Raw genomic sequence first — 18,093 nt, forward strand, 5'->3', positions numbered from 1 at the left:
TTTATTTTTTCTTTATATATCTGTTTATTTATTTATTTATTTATTTAACTTACTAGACAAGTTGCGCCTGCTAGTGACTCCAAGTCCTTGCTCCCTTCTGGAGCCTCTACGGAGTTTCTTAGGGGTGGAAATAGAACGCAACCCTGAACCAGGTGTTGCCTCCTCAGGCCTCTGGCTGACTCCCTTTCAGAGCTCCAATCTGTACAGGCATGGCCCGTCAGATGTTCCGAACAGCCGCTGCTCCAGTGGAGCCCCATTCTGCCATGACAGCCGCTGTCCCGGTCGAGTCGGCAGTGCTATTTTTAAAAACCGCCAACTCCTGATGAGCTTCCGCGGCGTTTGCGCTATTTATAGCCATTAGCTCCTTACAGAGCCTGTACAGCGGTTGCTGTCCGGGCCTTAGCCGGCAGCTGCTATTTTTAGAATGCCAGCTCTCACGGAGCCATCACAGCGTTCGCTATCCCAGCCACGCCGGCCGCTGCTATTTTAATCCCGCCAGCTCCACGGAGCCTCCACGGCGGCAGCTGCACAAACTGTGCCAGCTTCTCCGGGACCGCTGCCCCTATTTTCGGAGCAGCGGCCCGTTCCTGAAAGAACATTTTCCTCGTACCTGTCGGAGCAGTTTCGAACTGCTCCGATTCTCGTGCCATGAGTTGACGTATTGACGAACATTCGGGCTGTCGGGCTCTTCACATAGTCACACGTGACTTTGATATAAAATCTGCAGTTCCTCGTGCCCACCTAAAGTGAAATGTCAGTATTTACCCATGTGAATTTTATGAAGTTAAGCATTTGAACATTGGTTGCCTGGGTAATGTTTTGCTGGCAAGTCCTCAACTGCATTCTAAAACTTGGATATTTGTGTTATTAAATTTTCTATCTGTTGTAAGATATTTATGAATTCTCATCCAGTGCCTTCAATTCTACCTTTTCTAATTTCTCTGATGTGACCTTAAGTTAAATAATTAATATATTAATGATTTGGACGAGGGAATTGAATGCAACATCTCCAAGTTTGCGGATGACACGAAGCTGGGGGGGGGGGGGGCAGTGTTAGCTGTGAGGAGGATGCTAGGAGGCTGCAAGGTGACTTGTCGAGGTTATCTACTTTGGTGGCAAAAACAGGAAAGTAGACTATTATCCGAATGGTGGCCGATTAGGAAAAGGGGAGATGCAACAAGACCTGGGTGTCATGGTACACCAATCATTGAAAGTAGGCATGCAGGTGCAGCGGGCAGTGAAGAAAGCATGTTAGCATTCTTAGCAAAAGGATTTGAGTATAGGAGCAGGGAGGTTCTACTGGAGTTGTACAGGGTCTTGGTGAGACCACACCTGGAGTATTGCGTACAGTTTTGGTCTCCTAATCTGAGGAAAGATATTCTTGCCATAGAGGGAGTACAGAGAAGGTTCACCAGACTGATTCCTGGGATGTCAGGAATTTCATATGAAGAAAGACTGGATAAACTTGGCTTGTACTCGCTAGAATTTAGAAGATCGAGGGCAAATCTTACAGAAATTTACAAAATTCTTAAGGAGTTGGACAGGCTAGATGCAGGAAGATTGTTCCCGATTTTGGATAAGTCCAGAACAAGGGGTCACAGTTTAAGGATAAGGGGGAAGTCTTGTAGGACCGAGATGAGAAAAACCTTTTTCGCACAGAGAGTGGTGAATCTCTGGAATTCTCTGCCACAGAAGGTAGTTGAGGCCTGTTCATTGGCTATTTTAAGAGGGAGTTTGATGTGGTCCTTGTGGTTAAGGGGATCAGGGGGTATGGAGAGAAGGCAGGTACGGGTTACTGAGTTGGATGATTAGCCATGATCATATTGAATGGCAGTGCAGGCTCGAAGGGGCGAATGACCTACTCCTGCAACTATTTTCTATGTTTCTAACTTATTTCCTTTAATGAATAAGTACAATGGCACAGCTGGTAGAGCTGCTGCCTCACTGTGTTACAGACAAGGTTTCAATCCTGATCTTGGATGCTATCTGTGTGGAATTTACACATTCTCCCTGTGACCACGTGGGTTTCCTTCGATTGCTCCAGTTGCCTCCCATATCTCAATGACTTATGGGTTTGTAGGTTAATTGGCTCTCTGTAAATTGCCGCTAGTGCGTAAGGAGTTGATCAGAAACTGGGATAACATAGAATTAGTATGAACGGGAGTTCGATGGTCTGCGTGAACTCAATGGGGTGTCAGAAGGAACTGCAGATACTGGATTACACCAAAGATAGACACAAAATGCTGGAGTACCTCAGCGGGACAGGTAGTATCTTTGGATAGTGGGAATGGGTGAGACCCATTTCGGGTGGAAACCCATCTTCAGTCTGAAGAAGGGTCTCGACCGGAAACGTCACCCATTTCTTCTATCCAGAGATGCTGCCTGTCCCAATGAGTTACTCCAGCATTTTGTGTCTCTATCTTCAGTGGGTTGTAGGGCCCGCTTATATGCTATACCTGTCCACTAGGGGTGCTGCATTGAAGGCAGACACTGCCTACAGTCTGTCCGTTTTTTTCTATCTTTTTTAAATTTTAGTTTGTCTTAACATTTCTTGGGGGATTCTTTAGCTTTTCTATGTGGGGGAGAGGGGTAGGGTAAGGGGGAAACAGTTTCCCAGTCGCTTCCTGGCAAAGATGCAGCTAATGTCCTCGTCCCCCTCCTCGCGGCCTACCACCTGGATTGGGTTGGCTGAGATGCTGCCTGTCCCACTGAGTTACTCCAGCATTTTGTGACTCTATCTTCAGTGGGCTCTAGGGCCCGCTTGCATGCTATACCTCTAAACTTAACTGGAAACAAAATGCTGGAAAGCTCTCAGCAGGTCAGGCAGCATCTGTGAACGTTTAGTTTAGAGATACAGTGCGGAAATAGGGCCTTTGACCAGTCAAGTCTGGCCGACCAGTGATCCCTGGACACTAACACTATCCTACACATGCTATGGACAAATTTACAATTATACCAAGCCAATTAACCTACAAACCTGTATGTCTTTGTAATGAGGGAGGAAACCGGTGATCCCGGAGAAAACCCATGCAGGTCACAGCAAGAATGTACAAACTCCAAACAAGCACCTGTAGTCAGGACCAAACTCGGTCTCTGGTGCTGGAAGGCTGCAACTGTGCTGCTACACACTGTGCCGCCCAAGGAAAAATGAGTTAATGTTTCAGTCCAAAGATCCTTTGTGAAAACTGCTAAAAAACATGTTAGTTTTGTGTAGTTGAGAAGTTGGGGAAAGAATGGGGAGAGAAAAAGGAAATATCTCCGGTGCCAAATAGGTTAATATCATACAGCACAGAAGCAGGCCCTTCGGCCCAACTCGTCCATGCCGACCAAGATGCTCATCTAAGCTAGTCTAATTTGCCCACATTTGGCTCATAGCCCTCCAAACCAGCGGTGCCACCTGACTTGCCTTTTTTTTGCTGAATCTAACCACTTGTCCTATTTTTGCAGGCTTGATGTGTCTTGAAAAGTTCTGATAAACAATCTCAGCATTGTGCATGGGAATGTACATTGGCCCAACCTTGTCTTCTAATCTGTGTAACTCTCTCTGGTTTTACAACAGAACGGCAAAACCTACCACGAGGTCTGGTATGACGATCCAGAGAGCATTTCAATGAAGTCAACTATCTTGAAGAGGCTCAAACTGCGCGGCATTGGTGTGTGGGCTGCAAATTTCCTTAACTACGGTAGTAATGCCTGGACCTTGATGCAGACTGAGGCAATGTGGAATGCTCTGTGCCCTCCCTGAGGATAGTGCAGAGCACTTAAGGCCATAATTCTAAGCTGCAAGTATTAGTGAGCAAGAGAAATGTAAGAAGCATGGATCTGGTCAATTGTGTAATGTTTGATCCATCAAGCAAACTTCCCTTTAATGAAAGCCATGTGTACTTATAGGTTTGCACAAGAAGATTTACAACTTCAAGAGGCTTTATAATTGCAGTTATTTCAAACTGCATAATCTTCCCCTCACCTAAATTCTTATAACCCAGTGAAACTAATTTATCTTTTCCTTTGCTTATGAGTCCAGATCTGGCATGTTACATCTGTACATATGTACAGTCCCCTTTCCCCTATCTCCTTCCACCTATATATCATTTCCTCTGGCTTCACAATTCATTCCTCTTGTCTTATTATCTCATGGCCTTTTGACATTTCATTTCTGACTTTTGACCGCACATTTGCCAATGGAACCCCAAATCCCCCTCACCTGCAATCACCACCTATCACTTGGCAGGATTTGTCCAGCCCTCACCTTTCAACCAGATTTCTACCCCCTACTACAATCAGTCTGAAAAAGGGACATGACCTAAAACATCGCGTATCCATGTTTTCCAAGGATACTGCCTGACCCAATGAGTTACACAATCACTTTGTGGCTTTCTTCGCAATTTGCTACAAAAATCTACAGTTTTTGATATATGTTAAGCTTTTATAACTCCTTTTTTAATGTCTATTGGTAATTGCCTCGTTATATACTCAGAACATTAGGAGCCAGTATGTAGTAGTCATTTAGTTTAACTCAGTATGTTATAACTATAACCAGTTACATTTAAATTTTATCTGCATGGCTGTAATTATGTGGGTGGGATTTATACATAGTCTGGGGCTTGGTCGTGACTGGGATTCTGGTGCAGACTCCGTAGGAGTTTAGTTTAGTTCAATGAAGATCGGGGAAGAGACATCGTTTTTGATCATGCACGAGCATGACCACGAGTATGATTGAAATATACTTATACAAGAAGAAGCTTTTAGGATTTCCTTACTGCTTGTACAACCACAATAAAGAAACTAATTAATCCAAAGACAGTTTTCGGAAGATTTATCTTTCGACGGCGTTGAATGTCTCGTGGAGAGCTCGTGGATGCATATAGATTGCCTTCTGATCCACGGTCTTCAATTATAGTGACTATCGAGGACTAAATCATTGAAATGATGTAAAATCTGTCACTACAATTTTGTCTATAATTTTAATGCCGTCTTGTATCACTAATCATTTGTGTGTTATTATGTAAATGTGGCGTAATAACAGAAAGATTAAACAAGAATTTACCGTTTGTAGATTGATCTTTATTTTATGAGAAGTTGGAGTGAGAGATTACGTGAAGAACCCACCAGTACGCATGCACGTCAATCTTCAGAGCAACTGTATGAAACCACAGTCCACTTGAACCAGATTCAAACTATAGAAAGATTAATATACCTTGACTTACCAAATGTTATTTATGAAATTCAGGGTTGGGAGTGGACGGCACGTAGGTGCTCACTCCAACTTCTCAGAAAATAAAGATCAAACTACAAATGGTAAGTTCTTGTTTAATCCTTATATTTTATTTCGAAGTCTCATTACGAGACTACGTGAAGCCTTCAAAGCTCTAGGGTTTCAAGCAGTAAACCAATCTATACAGATAAACCATAGATGGTAGATGTGTCATAGGCCATCAACACATGTTCATAAAACTACATGCATGTACATTGGCTTTAACAGGACCGCAGTCCCATTACCTTGGAGTTACAAATAGCACATGTAGCACTGTCCAGAATTCCATCCGCAAATTGTCCAGACCTTTTAAGCGATTTATTATTAAACTTCCAAAATGTGCGTTCATCTGACCATCTTGCTGTTGCAAGAATGTCATCAAGAGGCTGCTGACGTGGCTGCAGCCCTGGTGGAGTGTGACTTGAAAATATCTGGATTCACTCCCGCTTTCAACAGCGTACACTTTATCCATCTTGAAATAGTCTGTACCGACACTCTTGTGTGGCTTTTTATAAAACTATGAAGAAAGCTTTTTCATCATATTGTAGGTTCTTAGTAACCGCAATGTACCTTTTGACGTATTTAACAACACACAATCTCCAATCTGGTGGTTATGTTGCCAGTTCCAACGTACCCAGCCGTGCCTGACCTGCTCTGCTTTATGAGTTCATCCACATAATATACTATCTTCTTGTCAGGTACGACAGAGTTATCCAGGCGAAGTTTGTGTAAAGACTGAGCTCTTTCTGTTGAAGTAAGTGCCATAAGCATCAGTAATTTATGAGTGAGCTGCTCCAACGTTAACGATGCAGCTGGTGCTAATTTACGTAGACATCTTAATACTGATTTTACATTCCAGACTTCTTTGTATCTAGGCTTTGGAGGGTTCATATTAAAGACACCTTTTTATAAACTTTGTCACCAGTGTGTGAGTGCCAATCATTTGTTGTCCTACTCCGAGCACTAGATACGATGATAAGGCACTGCGAGGAGTTTTAATTGCGCTATAACTTGGTCACTTCTCATAAAAGAATACTGAAAGAAATCCCAAAACATCTGCTACTTCTGCTTTAAAGTAGTTCACATGTGTATCATCCCAAAACTTTTTCCACTGTTTTATGTAGGTTATATACTGCCTTCTTGTGCCAACTTGGCAAGCTGCAGTGATCACATCAACTGTCCTGCTGGATATTCCTATTTGCTTGAAGGCTCTCCTTAAATCCTGCAAATTAATAAATCGATACAATCATGCAGTGAGTGAGGCGCACGAGTGACAGGTTGAACCAACAACTGTTTGTGTGTGTGAGCAATCATAGGAGCTTCTTTCAGCAGTCCTTTTAATAATGGAACCATGGCTGAGGAGGCCAATTTGTTACTATTATAATTCCTGTTGCCTTGTCTTGAATCATATTTTGCAGGCATTTTCCGATAAGGCACAATGGGGGGAAAAGCATAAAATGCTAATCCTCTCCAGTTCAAAGAAAACGCATCCCTTCCCTCTGCCGCTGGGACTGGTTGCCAGGCTACATATCTTGGTACTTGATTATTATGTCTTGAAGCAAACAGATCAACCTCAGGTGTTCCATATCGAGATTTTATCTTCAGCACTGATTGATTCAACAGCCATTTTGTTCGTTCATTGAATTTTCTTGACCTGGTGTCTGCTTCAATGTTGTATCTACCTGGTCTGCAGCTGACACCCATATTCTCATCTCTACAGACCACGCCCAAATGGACGTTGCCAGTGCATCACATGATTGAAACTTAGAGCCACTCATATGGTTTACATACGTTACTGCTGTTGTGTTGTCCAATTGAAATCTTCTTTGTCTTGCATTTGAGGCAGCAAAAGTCTGCAGCAGGGTGATGCCATCCGGTTCAACATCCCTTGGTGCCCACCCTAAAAAGGGCGCATGTTCTGGGTTGGCACCAAGCTGCGGCGCTGCTGCTGTCTCTGTTTGTTGTCGTTCGCCTGACTGAGGTCAGTAGACGGGGCTCACCACGGGGAGGTCGACAACATGAGCTCCCAATTGTAACCTGATATGCATATCATGGTCATTCCCACAATACGTTCTCAAGGCATGGCATGCTGCTAGCATTTCCAAAAGGTTGATGCCATACTTTTGGCCAAGCCTCAACTCGTCCTCTTTCCGCCCACCACCACTACTAGTATTGGTGTCAGTTGCACGCCAGCCCTGTCCACTAGCATCACTTTATAATGTCATTGTGGGTTCACCAGGTACAATGAAACCTGTACACTCGTGTGTGTGCTCAATCCACCACTATAACTCTGATATCGACTCTATCGTCAGCCTCATGCATCTATCAAAATGTCCCTTATTCAATTTTAGGGCAAAAACCTTCTCACAATCCAGGCTTCTATAATGCATGGCCCCATTTTGTGTATCTGGGAAGGCAGCTACCAGCTTGCCTATCACCCTCACAACCTGCCGTATAGTAGACTTCTTATTTTTAAGTAAGGCTTTGCATGCATCTACAATATTCAGTTTCTTATCTGTGGATGGGGTCACAGACATATCTGAAGAGTTTATGACAAATCCTAGATATGCGATATTTTGTCGGCTCGAGCATGGACTTTCCTGGATGAATACCAAATCCGAGATCTTCAAGGAGTGTCTTGGTTGCTGAAACAGCTAAGTCTATGTTACATTTTGTCTTTCCCATAATGAGTATGTCATCTTTAAATCCCACAACAATATGCCCTTCAGTTCTGAGTAAAGCAAACACTAGCTTTAGGATCTTTGTAAATAGCCTAGGGGCTGTACTCAACCCATTAGATAGAGCCTTATGGGCCTGTCCAGCCTACGCGACTTTTTAGGCATAGGTCATAGGTTGTTGTAGGTCACTGAAAAATTTCTATGTTGAAAATCCAGCTGCGAACAGAAAGACGCTAGTACTCTTTGGGCGACTGAGGAGACTACTGACGACCATACAGGCGACACCCCGGCAACACCCTCTGCAGACCGATTGTACGGGAAATTGGGCTTTTCTTGCCATGGAGGAAACTGGTCAGACAGAAACTCAATCTTATAGCCATTTATGGTGTAAAATGAAAGGGTAAGTGGTTACTTTTTCCCCACGTGCTTTTGAACAGGCTCAATCTTCCTCCGACTTGAAATTCCTCAGCACATTTCATGCAGCTGTAGGAATTACATTCACCTGCTGCAACTGGCTTAGGTGGTTGACCGGTAGCGTCTACTGACTCTAGTTTTTGTCCTGTCCCCTCCCTTTGACTCTGGCATTGTGGCCTGCTGGGGGTCGAGATTGAGTGTGTGGAACACGCTGCCTCCATGGTGGGCGCTGTGAACCTGCGCTTAAAAAAGGCCTGTGGCTCTGTCTAGGTTGTGTAGCCCTGGTGCTCCAACCAGCCTCAGTGTAGCGGTTTCTGCCACTAGCTTGGTAGGGATGATATGCATGCCGGTAGTCGCGAGACTTATCCACAGAGGGTGTCTTTGCCACACCCCCGGCAGCCTTGTATTTCTCTTGCAGGTTTTTTACTTGCTTGCTCAAATATTCTCCGAAAAGATACTATATTTTTTCCAGTTTTGTGAGTCATACGATACCTGTGCAGCAGGTGCCAATATGCCCACTAGGGCCTCATCAGAAAGCACGGGCTCAAGTGTATGAAGAATTTGGTGTGGCTGAACTCTGTTCCCACGAGCGCGGCAGCATCGCTTGAAGTGGTTTATTTTCTTACAATAATGGCAAATTTTTCCGTAAGCGGGGCATTCATTACAAAATCTTGCAGTTTGTGGCTGGTGTGGAGACTTATAGAATACATGAACATTGTAGGCAGAATGGGGTCCCAGCCCCAGGGATTTGGTATGGTTATCAGTTAGTTCTGCAACCCGACAGGTACGTTCAGCCTTTTCTAGGGTGAGCTCCTCATCCCGGAGCAGTTCATTTCTCACCTTGTCATTCCGGATGCCATACGAGTCTGGCACGGATGAGATTGTCATATAGGTCGCCAAATTAACATCTACCAGCGATGCTCTTCAGCAAAGGAATACAGGATTCGACTGTCTCATCCTCTCTTCGGCTGCAAGAAAAGAATCTGTGGTGCTCAATCATCACGTTGGTGTGCAATTGGCACAACTGCCGGAACCTTCGGAGGAGGCAGACAGGGTCGTCAATAGATTCTGCCTGGACTACAACATGGCCTGCCTGATCATGTTGCACTGGGGTGTAATGGAAGTCCTGTGCCCGCAGAGTGGCTTCAGTTCCAGCCACATTGAGGTGGATGGAGGCCTTTACCTCGGGGGTAGCATTAAGGTGGGCTGCACAAATGAAAACTCCAAATTCCACCTCGAAGATGTGCCAATGTTTTGCGAGGTCGCCGTAGAATACCAAAGGATCAGGTTTGCGAAAAGACCCAGCCATGGCAAGGAACAGAATCTGTGGCACAAATAAAACCCTAAAATGCCGTCCAGCTTTAGCTCAGTGGGTACATCGCAGCACCAACTTATCACAAGTTCCACTCTGTTCCCCACGGGCGCTGCCTGATGGTTTAAAAAAAAAAAAAATGCATTTCGTTGTCTCTGTACTGTACACTGACAATGACAATTAAAATTGAATCTGAATCTGAATCTGAAAATAAACTCAGGCAAAACAAGCTGGAGAAATAGTTCAAGCACTCTGACACCAAGTCTGAATGCAATCCATTACAAAGTTGTAGATTGGTTTATGCATGACAACCAATTGTCATGGTTAGCATCACTAACCTCACCTTACTGTACCATTTATATTAACACCCACTTCCTACACCGTTCAGTTCTGGAAGCAGTCAGGATGCTCTGACAACTAACGATCTACTGTACTGCTATAGTTTGCATAACGATTAAAGATGATCTTGGATTACATATCATGTGAATATCTTGTTTACATCATGTCAAAAGTGGGATTCGAACCCACGCCTCCAGTTGGAGTGTGTAGTGGAGATTAACTATATTAATCCATGCCTATATAATCTGCAGCAACCCGTTCCCCCAATGCAATATTCTACCACTCACGCATCGCCCCCAACTGCGCACGCGCAGTTCATTTCCCCTCATCCGCCAGGACTCCCTTCCCTTCCTTTTCACCTTCCCTCTTCTTTCCCCACTCCTCCTCCCCTTCCCCAATCCATCCCTGACCTCCTCATCCTTCACCTCTTCATCCCTCACCTTTCCCCTACCCTTAGTCACTCCCTCCCTCCATCCTAACTGCTCTACCCTCTATACCTCCCTGGTATCCCTCTATCCCCCACCTCCCTCACCTCCCTCACTCTTCACCTAACCTATCACCCCCACTATCCCTGCTCACCTTCCCCACTGCCCTCCTCTCCCTCTATTCCACACTCCCTACCTCCTCTTGCTCTATTCCCCCTCCTCCCGCACTCTCCCTCCTCACCGCCCCCACTTTCCCCCTTCTCCCTCCTCTCCCTCAATCCCCCTGCTCTCTCCCTTCTCAACTCCCCAGGTTCTTTCCTGTCACCTCCTCTCCCCAATCCCTCCCACCCTCTTTTTTCCCCTACCCTCAGTCACTCCCTCCCTCCATAACTCTTCTCTCCCTACCCCACTCCTATCCCTCTATCCCGACTCCTCGCCTCCCCCTATACCCCCCACTATCCGTCCACACCTCCTGCACTCCCCTCCTCTCCCACTATCCCCCCTCGTCCCACCAGACATGAGACAGGGAAAAACAAAAAAAAAAGAGTAAGAAATACATTTCTCCGCGGATTTTGAAATTTGGTAAGGCCCCACCGCCACGGCGGCATCATCGTCGTAAGGCCTCACTGCCGTGGTCTCGATGCCTCTTTGATTGCCGCATAGTAGTACCCCGGCCCTCGTGGGTAGCAGCCCAGGATGGATGAAGCAGCCGATGGTGCCCGCGGCTGGACACCACAGAGGCCGTGAAGTGGACTCAGCCGCTCACCTGCTCGGCACCATGGAGGCACCTGCAGACACACCTGCAGCCGGCGGAGCTTTAGTGATGCTCATTCCGCTCCTTCAGCTTTATATCCTCACCGAGACAGATGAGTGACGCGTGACTGACAGCGGACCCGGCCAATCAATGCAACGATGGTGCAGGAAGGGGTGGTGCCGTCCCAGCGACCGACAGGAGAGGAGACCAATCTGAGCATGCGCGGCTTTTAACATTTTTAGTCGTAATAACTTTTTAAATATACCATCGATCGGAGCAAAGGTTGTGGCCCTTGTAGATAAGGAGAATGGTGAGTAAGGTGGCGAAAAATCATACTGCTATCGCGTACCATTTTGGCGCAAATAGAAAAAAACACAAAACCAGAAGAGCACAAGATCATAGTTTTAGTTATGTACGAGACTAAGTGGGACCCATTGGGTCCCATTCACACACGGGTTGCCTGGTCCTCCAATGCAATATTCCACCACTCATGCACAACTTCAGGCGGGGGCTGTCGGGGCCTGTGGAGGGGGGAGCGTCCTGCAGCCGGGGGAGGGGGATGGCTTCAGGCGGGGTCTGTCAGGGGCCGGTGTGGGAGGGGGGAGTGTCCTGTAGCCAGGGGAGGAGGACGGCTTCAGGCGGGGGCTGTCGGGGGGCAGAGGGACTGTATTGGCCAGAGGGACTGGTTTCCGGAAAGCTAGTAAGACATTGTCGGCTGAATGTACATTTATTGGGTTAGTACGGGCGTTGTGTCCCAAATAGACTGCAGCTGGGGACGGGGACGGCATCAGGCAGGGTGCGTTCTGTAGCCGGGGGAGGGGGACGGCTTCAGGCGGGGGCCGGTGGGAGCGTTCTGCAGAAGGGGGATGGGGACGGCTTCATGCGGGGGCTGGCGGGGAGCATCCTGCAGCAAGGGGAGGGGGACGGCACCAGACGGGGCCTGCAGGGGGGCACTGCCGTGGCCTGCCTCCGCACTGGTACCGCTGCTGTGGCCTGTGCTGCCGTGGCGTATCAGTGTCGTGGTCTACCGCTACCATGGCCTATCGCTGCCACTGCTTACCCCTGCCTAGCCTTGCCGCTGACTATCACCCCCGCTGCCGTGGCCTACCGCTGCTGTTTGAAAGGCAGGTTCGGTTGTCTTTTTTTTACTTTAATGGTGAATAACTTTTGAATATAGCATGGAATGTGAAGGGAATCTGTTTATTGCGTCGACCAGGATAATGTGAGTAATAATCAGTAAAAATGTTGACTCTAGCAAGTAGCGATTTGACAAAGCTAGAAAAACACAAATGCACACACGGATACACACCTACATACATACAAGATGAGTCTTTTCATAGTATACTAGACTAAGTGGGACCTATTAGGTCCAACTTAATTACATGGAGGGCCTGGTTCCACACTCTCCCCCCCCTGCCCCACACTCCACTCATCCCCCTCACACCCCTCATGGGGCAGGTTTGTGGATGTGGGGGTGTGGGGAAGGAGGGGGTGCGTGCGGAAGGAGGGGGTGTGTGGGGAAGGAGGGGGTGTGTGGGGAAGGAGGAGGTGTGTGGGAGAGGAAGGTGTGTGTGGGGGATGGGGAGTTAGTGCATGTGAGAAGTAGGGTGTGGGTTCTCTGCTCACCCTGCGCCTTCAGCTATTGGCATCATGCACAGCTCTCGGTCCCACTCCAACTTCACTCAGAGGCTTTCGGTTCAACTTGTTTCTGCCTGCACACAGACTCAGACCCGCCTCCAGGACTTTATTCTCTGCGGGTACCGGAAGGGGCGTTACCTTCATGGTGACTGACAGGCGAGGACCAATCGGCTGTTCTCACGATTTCTTCAACCTTCCTAAACTTTTCTACTATTTCACCGATCGGAACAAAACTCAATGTGCTCGGAGGAGCCCTCTATTTCAATTCCTGCAAGTTACAGGACTGTATGTAAGAATTTAGTTCAAACTTTGACCTGTGGAGGGCAGTAATACGCTTAGCAGCGTCTACACTGCCGGAATCCTATAAGAAGAAGAAGGAGTGCCCTATATTCCCCCTCCTCCCTCCTCACCTCCTCCCTCCTCAGTCTTCTTTCCCCTCTCCTACCCTCTCTCAATCCCTCCCTTTCCCCTACCCTCAGTCACTCCCTCCCCTCCTCCATAACTCCTCTCCCCTCCCTTCCCCCACCTCTCCCTCTACCCCCCATCCTCCTCCAGCATCCCTCCTCACCTCCCCCCTTTCCCCTTTCCCTTTCTGCCTACCTCCTCCTTTCCCTCAAACCCCCCACTCTCCCTCCTCACCTCCCCAGGATCTCGAGGTTGCCTCTCCTCAATTTTCACTGTACCAATAGGTGCGTGTGACAATAAATGTCTCTTGTCTTGTCTTGTCTTGTCTTCTCCTCTCCCTTTTGCATGCCCCAGAGGGGCAGCGGCCGTCGGCTCCCAGGCCTGGGGATCCCCGGCATGGTCGGCGCGCTAGGGGGCAGGAAGGTGGGCGCGGGCAGGGAGGTGGGCCGCAGCCGGTGACTGACAGCGTAGATTTTTAAACCATAATAAGTTTAAAAGTATATAACCGATCGGAACAAAACTTGGTGCATTTGCAGCACAGGAAAATTGTGAGTAAGGTGGCGAAAAATTGTGGGGTGATGTGCGGGGGTGTGGGGAGGGGGAGGTGTGGGGAAGGGGAGGGGAGGTGTGGGGAATGTGGGGGTGGGGATAGAGGGAGGGAATGTGGGGGAGGGGAGGTGTGGGGGAGAGGGGTGTGCGGGAGGGGGGGTGTGTGTGGGGGCCTACCCCCCGACCCACCATTGGGAGAGGCTTGTGTGGCACGGGGGGGAGAGGGAGGGGTGTGGTGGCTGTGGTTGTGGTCACCGCAGACGCAGCTTGCACTCTGCTCACCCCACACTCTGCTCAGATGTGGCAATTCTGTCTAACTCCTGCTCTCTGCACCTGGAACACCTGGCAGTGAAGTGCCGCCACATACCTCCCGAGGGAAATCACCTCCATCACCCTGACTGCAGTCTATATCCCACCCCAGGCAGACATCCGCCATGCACTCCAGGAGCTGCACGCCGTGGTCAACAAGCACCAGATATCCTACACCAAAGCCTTTAACACCATAGCCGGGGACTTAAACAAAGCCAACCTGCAAAAATCACTCCCAAACTACCATCACCATGTCTCCTGCAGCACCTGAGGATTAAACACCCTTGCCCACTGCTATACAACCATCAAAGACACCGATCACTCTATCCCTCGCCCTCACTTCAGGAAATCCGACCATTCAGCAGTGCATACAGGCAGCTTCTTCCTGCATACAGGCAGCAACTGAAGAGAGCATCCCCAGAGGTGAGGACTGTACAGAGCTGGTCGGTGGGGTGGGGGGGGGGCAGAGGAACAACTACAGGACTGCTTGGAGTCCGTAGACTGGGCAATGTTCAAGGACTCGGCAACGGACCTGAATGAATTCTCCAGTCGTTACAGACTTCATAAGGAAATGTGTGGAGGACTGTTCCAAGTGTTCCAAAAACCTTCCGAGTGTTTCCTAACCAGAAGCCTTGGATGAACCATGAGATCCGCATTCTGCTTAAGACCAGATCCTGGGCATTCAGGTCTGGCTATGCAGAAGTTTATAAGAAGCCCAGATACGATCTTGATAAGGCCATCAAAAAGGCCAAGAGGATGAGACTGATGTTTGGCAACTGTGGCAGGGCTTGAATGCCATCACCTCCTAGAAGGCAGAATCAGGAGGTAGCTCAAACGACAGCCAAGCATCACTCCCTGACGAGCTCAATGCGTTCTCCGCACGCTTCGATAGGGAAAACACTGATGTGCCTTCCCGAGCCTCCATTCGCCCTGATGGTATTACAGTCAGTCACAGAGGCTGATGTCCGAAGATCCTTTAGGGCGGTGAACCCTCGGAAAGCGCCTGGAGCTGATGGTATACCTGGTCGAGTTCTCAAAACCTGTGCAGACCAACTGGCTGGAGGTTTTGCAGACGCTTTCAACTGCTTCTGAGGTCTGAGGTTCCCACCTGCTTTAAGAGGGCATCAATAATACCCGTGCCCAAGAAGAGTAAGGTTATGTGACTCAATGACTATCGACCAGTGGCACTAACGTCTGTGGTGATGAAGTGCTTTGAAAGGTTGGTTATGATGCATATCAACTCCTACCTCGACAAGAGCCTCAACCCACTACAGTTTGCCTAACGCCACAACAGGTCAATGGAGGATGCGATATCACTGGCTTTCCACTCACATTGGACAATAAAAACACTTATGTCAGGCTGTTGTTTATAGACTACAGCTCTGCGTTCAATACCATCATCCCCTCAAAGCTGGTTACCAAGCTCATGGAACTGGGTGGCTGCACGTCCCTCTGCAATGGGATCCTTGACTTCCTCATCCACAGACCACAGTCTGTTCGAATTGGCAGAAATACTTCATCCTCAGAAACTTCATCCTCAGAAACAATTAGTATGGGTGCACCTTAAGGCTGCCTGCTCAGCCCTATGCTTTACTCACACTATACTCGTGACTGTGTAGCCAGGCATAGTGCGAGCTTCTTCATCAAGTTCGCCGATAACACCACTGTTGTGGGACGAATCACAGATGGTGATAGGTCATAGTATAGAAATGAGATCGACCGACTGACCAAATGGTGCCAGCACAACAACGTGGCTCTCAACACCAGCAAAACCAAGGAACTGGTTGTGGACTTTGGAAGGGGAAGAATGAGGACCCACAACCCTGTTTATATCAATGGAATGATTCCTGGGTGTGCATATTTCCGATCCTTCCTGGACACAGCACACTGTTGCAATTATAAAGAAGGCACATCAGCGCCTCTACTTCCTGAGAAGATTATGGAGATTCGGTATGTCAAAGAGGATTCTCTTGAATTTCTACAGGTGCACGGCAGAGTGCATACTGACTGGCTGCATCATGGCCTGGTTCAGCAACTTGAACGTCCAGGAGCGGAAAAGATAGTAAAAAGTTGTGATCTCTGCCGAGTCCTCTGACCTCCCCACCATCGAAGGGAACTATCGAAGTCGCTGCCTCAAAAATGCTTCCAACATCATCAAGGACCCACACCATCCTGGCCACACACTCATTTCACCATTGCCATCGGGAAGAAGGTTCAGGAGCCTGAAAACTGTAACGTCCAGGTTCAGGAACAGCTTCTTCCCTACAGCCATCAGGCTATTAAACACGACCACAAATAAGCTCTGAACTACAACAGATTATTATTATTATTGCACTATATTTGCTTATTTATTTAGTATGTGTTTGTGTCTATATACACACTGAACTTTTTTTCTCCCGTTATGTACTATGTTTACATATTCTGTTGTGCGGCAGCAAGTAAGAATTTCATTGTCCTATTTGGGACATGACAATAAAACACTCTTGACTTGACTCTTGACCAAGAGAAGTTGTTGATGATATTAACCATCTCCACATCGGCACCGTCAATGCAAACTGGATATGTGTACCGCTTCGCTTCCTGAAGTCGATCACTATCTCCTATGTCTCCTTTGCCTTGCTGGCATTGAGAGAAAAGTTGTTGTCTCAATCTCCTTCCTGTACTCCAAGGTTCTCAATTTCCTTCCTGTACACACAAAAGTCACAAAAGACATAAGAGATAGGAGCAGAATTAGGCCATTCTGTGCATCGTCTACTCCGCATTTCTTTTTTTTTGTTTTTTTTTGTTTATTTTATTAGGTTAATACAGTACAAAACAGTACAGTGGAACCTAATTTTAGGTGCCAACTATGTCATACCGTAATCCATTCTATGTACAACCTCTAGTTTTATGTTATGAAAAGGAAGTAAGCAAGACAATAAAAAGAAAACAATAGAAAGAAGAAAAAGTGGAAAAATAGATGGTAGAGAGTAGAAAAACATGAAGTGTGTATATAAAACATAAAAAAGAAAAAGAAAAAGTGGAAAGTAGAAATTATTGTACTCCGCATTTCAATCGTGGCTGATCTATCTCTCCCTCCTAATCCCATTCTTCTGCCTTCTCCCCATAACTCCTGACACCCGTACTAATAAATAATCTATCTATCTCTGCCTTAAAAATATCCACTGACTTGGCCTCCAAAGCCTTCTGTGCCAATGCATTCCACAGATTCACCACCCTCTGACTAAAGAAATTCCTCCTTATCTCCTTCCTAAATGAGCATTCTTTCATTCTGAAGCTATGTCCTCTGGTCCTAGACTCTCCCACTAATGAAAACATCCTCTCCACATCCACTCTATCCAGGCCTTTCACTATTTGTTGTTACAATTAGGGTCCCCCCCCCCCCCCCCCCCATCCTTCTAAACTCTAGCGAGCACAGGCCCACGCCTTCAAACACTCATCATATGTTAACCCACTCATCCCTGGGATCATTCTCATAAACCTACTCTGGATCCTCCAGCACCAGCACATCCTTCCTCAGATATGGAGCCCAGAATTGCTCACAATACTCCAAATAGGTCTGACCAGCGCCTTTAAAAAGCATCAGCATTAGATCCCTGTTTTGGTTTTCAATCCTCTCGAAATAAATGCTAGCATTGCGTTTGCCTTCTTTCAATGACAGACCCAGCAGCCGCCCGCGGCCTAGTGCAGCGGCTGTTCTGGTTTGCCGTCATGGGCCGCTGCCTGCAAGGGAAGGTCGGAAGAAGCCAAGCTCGGCTTCGAAGGCTGAGGAGTGGAGGAGGAGGGAGCGGCTGGTGACTATGGACGCAAGGAGTGGGCCGGTTGGAGAGGGACCGGTGTATTGCTTCCAGTGCCATCAAGGTCACTGCAGGAGGAGCCTCCTCGGACACAGAGACAGTCGTGCAAGGAGAGGGACTTCGGACGGCGGGCCAAGCCGATCGAGGGCGACGGAAGGGGCCCTCCAAGAGCCTGGGGCTTACGGGATCGGGCGCTCCAGTACATCCTGCATGCGGACC

General features: G+C 47.6%; 1 protein-coding gene and 1 long non-coding RNA gene across 2 annotated transcripts in view; one reads left to right on the top strand and one right to left on the bottom strand.

Moving 5' to 3' along the window:
* LOC129700683 (di-N-acetylchitobiase-like) overlaps positions 1–6,520 on the top strand; it is a 29,413-nt gene extending 22,893 nt beyond the window's left edge. The window contains exon 5 of the mRNA XM_055641265.1: positions 3,560–6,520. Coding sequence (XP_055497240.1) covers positions 3,560–3,745 — 186 coding nt within the window. The 3' untranslated portion in view covers positions 3,746–6,520. The remainder of the gene's footprint in view (positions 1–3,559) is intronic.
* Positions 1–12,995, bottom strand: part of LOC129700684 (uncharacterized) — a 47,746-nt gene extending 34,751 nt beyond the window's left edge. Inside the window, exon 1 of the long non-coding RNA XR_008724088.1 lies at positions 12,803–12,995. This is a non-coding gene — a long non-coding RNA (uncharacterized LOC129700684). The remainder of the gene's footprint in view (positions 1–12,802) is intronic.
* Positions 12,996–18,093: the final 5,098 nt, after the last annotated feature.

The sequence above is a fragment of the Leucoraja erinacea genome, chromosome 10, assembly GCF_028641065.1.
Source record: "Leucoraja erinacea ecotype New England chromosome 10, Leri_hhj_1, whole genome shotgun sequence".
In the NCBI taxonomy this organism is placed as follows: Eukaryota; Metazoa; Chordata; class Chondrichthyes; order Rajiformes; family Rajidae; genus Leucoraja; species Leucoraja erinaceus.